The sequence below is a fragment of the Papilio polytes genome, unplaced genomic scaffold, assembly GCF_000836215.1.
Source record: "Papilio polytes unplaced genomic scaffold, Ppol_1.0 DF820711.1, whole genome shotgun sequence".
NCBI classification, from domain to species: Eukaryota; Metazoa; Arthropoda; class Insecta; order Lepidoptera; family Papilionidae; genus Papilio; species Papilio polytes.
Genome location: NW_013528493.1, coordinates 1,183,827 through 1,193,318, shown reverse-complemented (window position 1 = coordinate 1,193,318; position 9,492 = coordinate 1,183,827). Strand labels below are relative to the sequence as shown.

Here is a 9,492-nt window from a genome sequence, read left to right as displayed (position 1 = left end):
GCTATAGTGTTGGGACTAGGGTTGGAAGGAAGCGGAGGTCAACAATAAAACATGAAAAGGGAATATGCATGTAGTTTTTTTCTTTTTTTAAACGATTCGCACAACTAGTCGCCCCCTTGCGTTAAAGACGTGAATTAACCTACGTTAAAACTCCGCATAAGAAATAACGGAAGCGGAATCTGAGTTATAATTTCTTGCGGAAGATCCGAACTTGCGGTTGCGGAAGCTGAGTTCCGTACAACCCTAGTTGGTTCCATGCTACAGTGTTGGTATCACGCTTTAGTGCCTTTTTTATTGTTTTGTTGGTAGTTTGGTGGTTGACGTACATCCAGATTTGCCTTTATAAATTGTCTAAACCATAAACATAGCTTAATTTGTATGTGTAATGTTTGTTATTTAAAAAATATTGAAACAAATTGTGTTTAGTACGTTGCTTAATCTGAAAGTTCTGATTATGGGTGAGTTATTCGAAACAAATATTAAGCAAGACTTTTTAAATATACTTAAACAGTACGTTTCCATTTTAGAAAACACAGTGGAAGATCAAGAGAATTTAAAAATATTTCTCCGACAGGCAGAACTTCAACACTACTATGAGAAGTTCAGGTAGACAAACTCTAAAAACCCATTTTTCTGCATGCATTTCTAATTTTAGTTATGAGTGTCATGGCAATTTTTTCGTATTTTGTTGTACAGGTCTTATACTTTTGAAATATATTCTATCTAATAATAATTAGTGTAAGAATCCTTTAACTTATACATATTGATACAATTCAAAGAGAGATCACTATCCCTTGTTCGAAATGAAAACCTTGCTAATGTAAATATAATGGGGATATTAAGACAACAAAGTAAGGTGAATTTGAAAGCCCTCAGGGGCCTTTATTTTGGAATAAAGTGTTGTCATAAGATTGAAAATGTTTACATAGAAGGTAAATCAACTAAGTAAAAACACTATATTGTTGTGTTAAAAATGTTTTGGTTAATAAAATAACTTACATTAAAAATTAATGTATTAGTTTCTACATTTTCCCAACGGTAAGGGCTTGTCAGCTCCCATAATCCATTATGTTATTAGCTGCTAATTTAGTTATTGAGCCACAGACATTATAACTGCATACATTTATTGTAGAAAACAATCAATGCTTCATGACTCATCTTGTCCGTAATTATTGTTAAACTTCTAATTTTCTTTTTAGAGATGTACTTAAGGTGACCAAAGTTTCACAGTTAAAGTTTGTCTTAAATGGTGACTTGCATCAACTTGGACTTTCGAAACCGGAGCTGAGGCGATATAGGGAACTGTATTCCCTATATTTTCCAAATCCATATTTAAAAAAAATTAAACAAATTTTAGCAGCCCTCGGAATAAGTGAGCCAGTAAGTTTTGATGTGTTTTTATTAGATGAGACAGCAATTTGTTTAACAGCAATTATGAACAGAAGATTTCCTTTTATGTTACAGATGAGCCTTGGTCATGGCCAAAGTTCCAATACGAGTGACTTTCAATCATTCCCAGAAAATGTTAAAGTACCAACCAAACACATAATATCCATTGAAGATATAAATATCAGTAAAGAACTAGGTATGGGCCAGTTTGGAGTGGTGCAACAGGGTACTTGGACCACCAATAATCAAAGAGTAAGTTTCATATTTCTATTAAATGTAATTTAAACAAATTATCATATTAAATATATCCTTTCCTGTGTAGTTCTATCTCAGAATACCACTAATGTAATGTATTGTGTATTAATTTTGATGTTTTGTTCATGTTTGACTATGCTGAGACAGGGCACAGCTGTCTTCTCAGATTAGTTCTATTTCTATTTACCCAAATGTTTTAGCTGCATGTAGCTATAAAATGCTTGGGCCATGAACGCATGACCTCAAATTCATCAGAATTCCTGAAAGAAGCCGCTGTTATGCACAGTATTGAGCATCCTAACATAGTCAGGTTGTATGGTGTCGTGTTACACATGGATTCCTTAATGTTGGTAAGTTATAATTTAATTTTATATCTGCTAATTGGTGAAATTTGAATAATACAATATTGTTTAGCAAGATGTGATATTCCCATTTAAAGCTCCAATTTTTTTTCTAAATATAAGGTGGCAAATGAGCAAGTGGCCACCTGAATCCACCGAAATGGAAAGCGACCGCTGCTTATAAACATCCGCAATTGCAGATGCATTGCCTACCCTTAATTGACACAGGAGGAGATGCATATGAAGTGGACATTTCCCCTTCCTATGCATATCCTCCACAGTCAAATCCACTTTACCTTCCCATCCTTTTCTCTTAAGAAAAGGTTGGAAAGGGCAAGGGACTATAATTAGGCCTCCTGCACCACACTCACCAGACTGTACTCGGAATTGCTTCCACTTCACGCTTGTTTTCTGTGTGGTCATGGTATTGCACTGGGCGAGCCGGCCCTGCAGTGTGAAGATGTTAAAGCGGGCTCTACCACTGTTTATGGCATATTAGATCGCAGTGTTTTGTTTCATTTTTATCTCATTCATCTGGTAGTTACTAATGTTGAAGAGTGTGTTAACTTAAGTTACATAACAAATTACTTGTTTCCCTCTAAGTAGAGATTTTATTCTATTCCAGGTAACAGAGTTGGCCCCACTCCGTTCCCTTCTAGAGTGCCTCCGCGAGGTGTCTCTTCGTACAAGCTTCCACGTATCGAATCTTTGCGACTTCGCGCAACAAATCTGTGATGGCATGACTTATCTAGAAAACAAAAGACTGATTCATAGGTTGGTGTTATTCTTATCTTACCACTCAGAGTTGTTAAGTAGTTTCTCTTACTGTGTAATATAACTAATATGAGAAAACTGCTGCCAGACTCCATAGTATTCAAGTAATGGCTCTGAACGCGCCAGACAGCCACTGATTTTATTTATGGTAAATAAGACTGTTTCAAGTTTTTTTCTACTAACTAAATCAAGATCTATGCATTTTAATTTTTTATAGTCATAAGGCTGTTTTGTTCTAAGATAATGTTTTGGCTTTTGGTCAAATAAGTTTGATTAGTGGAAAGTATAAGTAATGTGTTTTAAAAAAAATTAAGGGCCTGTCCCACCAAATTGTAATTTGTCTGATAAAAATCTATGTATAAGATATGTAATGGTAAATCGGATTTTGTTCCATTATCTGATAGTGACGTCATTTTTTAACTATCTGAGCCTCTATCAGCCAGTGACGGGACAGGTTCTAAGTGTCTAAGTTTTATTTCAGGGATTTAGCAGCAAGAAATATCCTAGTATTTAGTAAAACTAAAGTAAAAATATCTGATTTCGGCTTATCGCGTGCATTGGGCGTTGGCAAGGACTATTACCAAACTAATTACAATGTGAATCTCAAATTACCTGTTGCCTGGTTAGTACATGTCATTTTTCTCAAATTAATAAACAAAATTTATAAATTAATAATTTAATTATTATGTGATCACAGTATTATTAAAACCATTGATGTTTAAATTGAATTCGTTTCAAAATTATCGATTTTATACGCGAAACAGTTTTGTATTTATAAAAAAGATATATTTTGAGATGTATTTACCGAGAAGAATAAGAAGATATAAATAATTTATTATGCATATGACATTTTAGGTGTGCACCAGAATGCATTTTATATTTACGTTTTACCTCGGCTAGCGATGTTTGGGCATTCGGTGTTTGCCTTTGGGAGATGTTTACTTACGGTTTTCAACCGTGGGCGGCTTTCTCAGGACATCAGATTCTAGAAGCAATAGATGAACCAAATTTTCAGGTAAGTTCCTATGCACTGCTCTCTCTCCCAGATCATATGTTATGTACTTATTATGTAATTGTGTTTTATATTATGTATATATAATGCCATCATATCTTCTATTCTATGGAAAGAAACAAAGATGAAATTTATAAAATTTGGCCTTCGTCTTCGTTTTGGTTTTTACTAAAATTAATTAAAATACAGCTTACTTAAATGGCTTTTTTAAATACAAAATCAGAACATTTAATTAAATGAAACAGTTTATTGTAAACGTATTTCTAATGCTACTATTTGACACATTTGTTAATTTTGTTATTTCAGAGATTAGAAAGGCCCGAATTTTGCCCCGATGCCTATTATTCCACAATGTTAGAATGTTGGGCTCATGACCCAAAGTCTAGACCCAAGTTTAAAGAACTAAAGACAAAGTTACGTGAAATACAACCAATCCAGGTTTGTGTGGTATATTTTTATCATAAACTAGCTGTTGAACCTGACTTCGCTGATAGTTAAAAAATATAGCCTATGTTACTCATTACGTAGCTTTTTAGTGGTGAAAGAATTTTTGAAATTACCCCAATGGCCCATTAATTTTTGAGTTTTTTCAATACATACAAAAATACAAATCTTTCCTCTTTATAATATTAGTATAGATTAAAGCGGATAGAGCGGATAGTGGCTGCCAAATTCTGAGATCGGCAATGTCGCCTTTCTTGCGCTAGATTGTAGGTTTAAAAAAAAAAGTAAAACTCAAAGGTTAACATCATGATACCAGAGGAATTTTAAGTTGATATATCTCTAAGTAGAAATAAACTGCTCATCAGACCTTCATAAAAGTTCGTTTTATGAAAATCAACAATTTTATATTTATTGCAGGTTATAGCAATCACCGATTTCATCCAACCACAAGATGGCAGGCGATGTAACTTTCTTGAATATAAAGCTGGTCAAGTTATAACAGTGCTTGGAAAAGAGTAAGAATATTGTTAATAGTGTGTTTTTGTCTTAGTATATATTTTTTTAAATAACAGTAGTTTTTTGTTGATTTAGTAATATTTTCTTTACCCTTTCAACTAAGCTCTAGGCATTTTTATACTTTATATTTCAGGAATTTTACAAAATCTTCAATGTGGTATGGTGCACTGCCTACGGGTACCTGTGGAGTGTTCGACCACAATAATACAGAACCTTATATACAACCAGAGGTATGCAATATTGAATATTAGTGCTTTTTAGTTTGTTAATTATGTCACTTTTGACTAACTAGTTTATGTTTAATGGTACATATTGATTGGGTATTGGTTTTACTTACATTTGCATGTGTTAATATCTATACTAACTAATATAATATAGCGTAAACACACTACTTTGTGGCGTAGAATGTTAGCAATCACAGCATATTTTTGAATAATTCTTACTTTAATAAAAAGCCCTACACTTACGACACGCTTTAGGCTATATATTTTCCCGCTGTTAAACTTAGGTGGTAAATAAATTGAAAAAAACCTTAATAATAAACTACAAGCTGCCAATGTTAAGGAAGTAAGGTTCTTATGTTAACAGTAATATTGATAATGCATTTTGCAATCGAGTATTTAACAAATGTAAACAATATAATAAAGTTTTTTATTATTCCATGCGGAAGAAGCCGCACGGGAACAGCTAGTTACAACTTAAACTTGCAAATTATTAATCTTTTATTGCATCTAAAAAGTGTAAGATTGAATGTATATGGCTACAAAGGTAGAGGAAGGCCGAAGAAAGTATGGATGGATTGTGTTGCAGAGGATATGCATAAGAAAGGAGTGGATTCAGATATGACGGCTGATAGAGATGTATGGAAGAGCAGCACATACTGTGCCGACCCTCCATAAGGGATAAGGGCAAGTGGATGATGCATCTAAAAATTGTAAAATACATAGGGATGTGAAACTAGTTTCAAAGCTTGAAGTGTTTGTTAAGAAATTGCTAAATATTGATTACTAATGCTGGTTTGGGAAAAAATTTAAACTTAGGGTAGTATAACATATCGTTTGTCATATAAAACTAATTACTACTAATACTAGGGATCATTTTCCATTAAATGTAAGAACTAAGTTTGAACAACTCTAACATTTTGATAGAGGTGAGATGTAAAAGTTGTAAACGGGTTAGTAATTTGTAAATCGTGTGTTTTAACATTTTCTATGCATTCACTAGACGACACGTAACTATAGTTTTTCGTGCACTTAGCAAGCTATACCTGGGTCATTACCTTCGGCACGAAAGGGAACGCGAAAGTCCGCGTTATCACGTTCTGACGTCAAACGTCATACGTACACTGGCAAGAAAACGTTACGATGTAGTATGATATCCAGTCCTCAAGGTGATGTGAAGCATACTGGACACGTCGGGGTTGATGGTGCTTCTTTCGGCGATATATCATTCCTCGATCCAGCTTGTGTAAGTAAATACATTATTTAACATTGACCATTCTATTTTCAACGCTTTATTTCATTATTCTTGTGAGTTACACTACTTTATTTATGCTGGCCATTGGTCATTTGTTTTTAAGGCTTTAATTATTCTTTATAGATAATCTTAGGAACTACATTGTACAATTAGAAAAATGCAACTACAGGGATTGTTTGAACAAACGCAAGTCTTTTAAATATTCCCTAAAGTAAAAACATTCTTAGCTTTTTGATATAATAAAAAAAATGTATACACATAAGTGATTAAATTAGTATAAGTCAATATCTGGCCTATGTTTTGTGTGTACGTATGCTTGTCTTTTTTTCTATTCTCTTTCTAAAAAATCATTGCTTACGGTATTTTGGGTTCAATAAGTTATAATATTGTTTACTGCATCATGTGTGTAAAGGTATGGTTACATTGTAATAAAGCAATAAATGTTTTATATATTACAAAAACTGTACAATCAAATTGTTGTTTCAGTTTTATCAAAGATAAATAAATAGACGTCTTTAATTTTTTATTAATATAATTGTTAATATAATTGTTTAGTGTCTTGCTTATGTTATTACAATGAAATATTTGTTTTTATTTTTTAATTTCCTTTTCAGACATCAGGTCAAATTCTTACACAGTACAAACCATCGGAGGATTTAGAACAAGTGCCACTTTTGAATCCCAACTCACCATCTCACTTATCCGGAGCAATGTGTATGCCTCCTTATCCTATTTTAAAAGCCACATACAGCGAAGGTAGAAACGACCGCGACGAAGTTGACTTGTCATGTATGTTCTTTTTTAAAAAACCAAGTAATCGTATTTACTTAAGTGCATTTATCTATGTATTCACTTCATTTTTCAGACACTGATAAGAAGCACAAAAGTCCCAAAAAGAGCAAGCTTAAGTCTCTCTCTGAACCATCTACAAGCAAGAGTATTTTAAATAAGGTAAAATAATTTTATTCTTGGTTATTAATACTTTATTGCCTATGTGTTCTTGTAGACTATCCTCAACATCTATGCCAAATATCATTGAGATCCATTCAGTAGTTTAGGCTACAAACTAACAAACATCCATCCATCTAAACTTTCGTATGTATAATATTAGTATGATTTATAATGTTTTATAATTAACTAGCTTTCGCCTGCGACTCCGTCCGCATGGGATTATAAAAAACAAAACTAAATGCCCTATATGTTCTTCTACACTATCGTTTACATCTATGCCAAATATCATCGAAATCAATGGATCTCTGCTGAATGCAGCAGGCTACAAACTTTAACAAACATCCATCTATACATTTGCATTTATAATATTAGTAAGAATGTAGGCGTCTTAGCATATAGAAGTAGTTAATATAGTAAAATTGTAGATGAAAGTACTAAGTAGAATTTATGTACTTAGAAAAATAAACCTTAATAAAGTGTTTCATATTATGTAGTCATGCACTTGTGGGCTAATTTATCTGTTTTATGTTTACTCGTTCTATTTTCCTATGTAATTGTGTGATTAAATTAGCTGTTGTGTATACTTATATAAATAAATAAGATTCAATAAAACAATTCCAGGTGAGAAGCGCATCACTGGGCCGTTCTCAGAAGCACGAGGATGTCCAGCCGGTTTGCACGTGCTCCGGCAGCGAGGTTCACGAGTATCATGAAATATCTGACACTGACACGGTAAGATCTATCTATATCTATATATCTATACATATAATAAAATTGGAGTGTCTGTAATATCAAAAGAAAATCTTTTGTCTGTCTGTCTATCTGTCCGAAAGCCGCGTTTGTTCCGGGTAATCTCCGAAACGACTGGGCTAATTTTAACGGGACTTTCACTGAAGGGTAGCTGACACTGACGGGCATAATATAGGCTATTTTTTTTTTAAATTCCACGCTGACAAAATGGCGACCGGAGCGTTATCTCTAGAACGGGCGGACCAATGGTAGAATCGGCTTAAACATATTCGCAATGTAGGGCCGTCTCTCCACACGGGATACTACCCCATACAAGATAGTGAAGTGGAAGCAATTCAGTCTATATTCTGATGAGTCCTTTTCTCATTCCACCCTTTTCTAATAAGGGAAGGATGGACAAGGAAAAGCGGATTTGATAGTAGAAGATAGGAAAGAGAAATATACTCTTTATGTGCGTCTCTTGCTCTGTCAATTGAAGGTAAACAACGCACCTGCAATTGGGGATATCTATGGACAACATTCGCTGCGTTTTTACAGCGAATTAAGGTGGTTCCAAATTCGTTGGCTACCTTGTATAAAAACACCTTGTACACATACATGTTTGATCCTAACAGTAATTAGTGCAAGTTTCTAAGGGTATTTCATTGAACTCGAATTCACTAAGTAGCCACTGAGTTGCATTAATAAATCAACACTGAATAGGTAATTATTATAACTCTAAGTGAGATAAAGTCTCCTTGCATCTCATCTTCATTAATAATTTATTGAATCATAATATTAAATTATTAGGTTTTGTTGTTATGCCTAAAGATCTTATATAAGGCATATACTATGTTATTTTTTTTAAAAATTATACATGTGAGCATATAATCATAGTTATTTTTTATAGGAAGGTGCAGCGGCAGAATGGATGAAAGGCGATAATTTAGCGATACCCGACAGTCCTGGAATTCCGGTATGTTTATTTTATTACCATTATTAATAAGACTTTTAGTGATTATTAATTGCTAGGGTTTATTATTTCCAACTTCGCCCACGTGAAATTAAAAAAAAAACACAGCCGTTATTACTCATAGATAAATTACCTTTCTAATGGTGAAAGAATTTTTGATATCGGTCTAGTAGTTTTTATGTGAATCGAATACATACAGAAATCCAAAAATCTAAAAATACAAATCTTTTCTCTTTATAATATTAGTATAGAAGTATAGATTAAGGCAATTGAATTCGTTGAAATGAAATAATGGAATTTATTTGTAATAGAAAAGCTGCAATGACTTTGGACAGAGTCTACTTGATGAGATGGAATATATGTTCCGGAACCTCGACACCAGGAAACGAGATGAGGTATGTTTTTTAAATAATTATTTAAATAAGGAGTAAGCGAAATTTTTATTGTAAGAGCCAGCCTTATATAAAATAGAGTCCTATATCTTGGACATCAAAATATGAAATATGTTAAAACAATGATAATAGTTTAAAATGCACAGTTTGAAATAAGCGTTCTGTTCATGTCCAGGTTCGATTCTAGCCAAATACAAATGTATTTTTGATTTTAGGACATATTATATATATATATATATA

The 9,492-nt window shown here is 33.1% G+C and overlaps 1 protein-coding gene across 1 annotated transcript in view; it reads left to right on the top strand.

Moving 5' to 3' along the window:
• Positions 1-314: 314 nt before the first annotated feature.
• Positions 315-9,492, top strand: part of LOC106110270 (tyrosine-protein kinase PR2) — a 15,988-nt gene continuing 6,810 nt past the window's right edge. Inside the window, exons 1-17 of the mRNA XM_013292035.1 lie at positions 315-458; positions 528-606; positions 1,200-1,380; positions 1,465-1,641; positions 1,845-1,994; positions 2,611-2,759; positions 3,241-3,381; positions 3,615-3,774; positions 4,078-4,209; positions 4,633-4,730; positions 4,865-4,961; positions 5,989-6,198; positions 6,822-6,996; positions 7,073-7,158; positions 7,780-7,890; positions 8,798-8,863; positions 9,172-9,255. Coding sequence (XP_013147489.1) covers positions 455-458; positions 528-606; positions 1,200-1,380; positions 1,465-1,641; positions 1,845-1,994; positions 2,611-2,759; positions 3,241-3,381; positions 3,615-3,774; positions 4,078-4,209; positions 4,633-4,730; positions 4,865-4,961; positions 5,989-6,198; positions 6,822-6,996; positions 7,073-7,158; positions 7,780-7,890; positions 8,798-8,863; positions 9,172-9,255 — 2,100 coding nt within the window. The 5' untranslated portion in view covers positions 315-454. The remainder of the gene's footprint in view (positions 459-527; positions 607-1,199; positions 1,381-1,464; positions 1,642-1,844; positions 1,995-2,610; positions 2,760-3,240; positions 3,382-3,614; positions 3,775-4,077; positions 4,210-4,632; positions 4,731-4,864; positions 4,962-5,988; positions 6,199-6,821; positions 6,997-7,072; positions 7,159-7,779; positions 7,891-8,797; positions 8,864-9,171; positions 9,256-9,492) is intronic.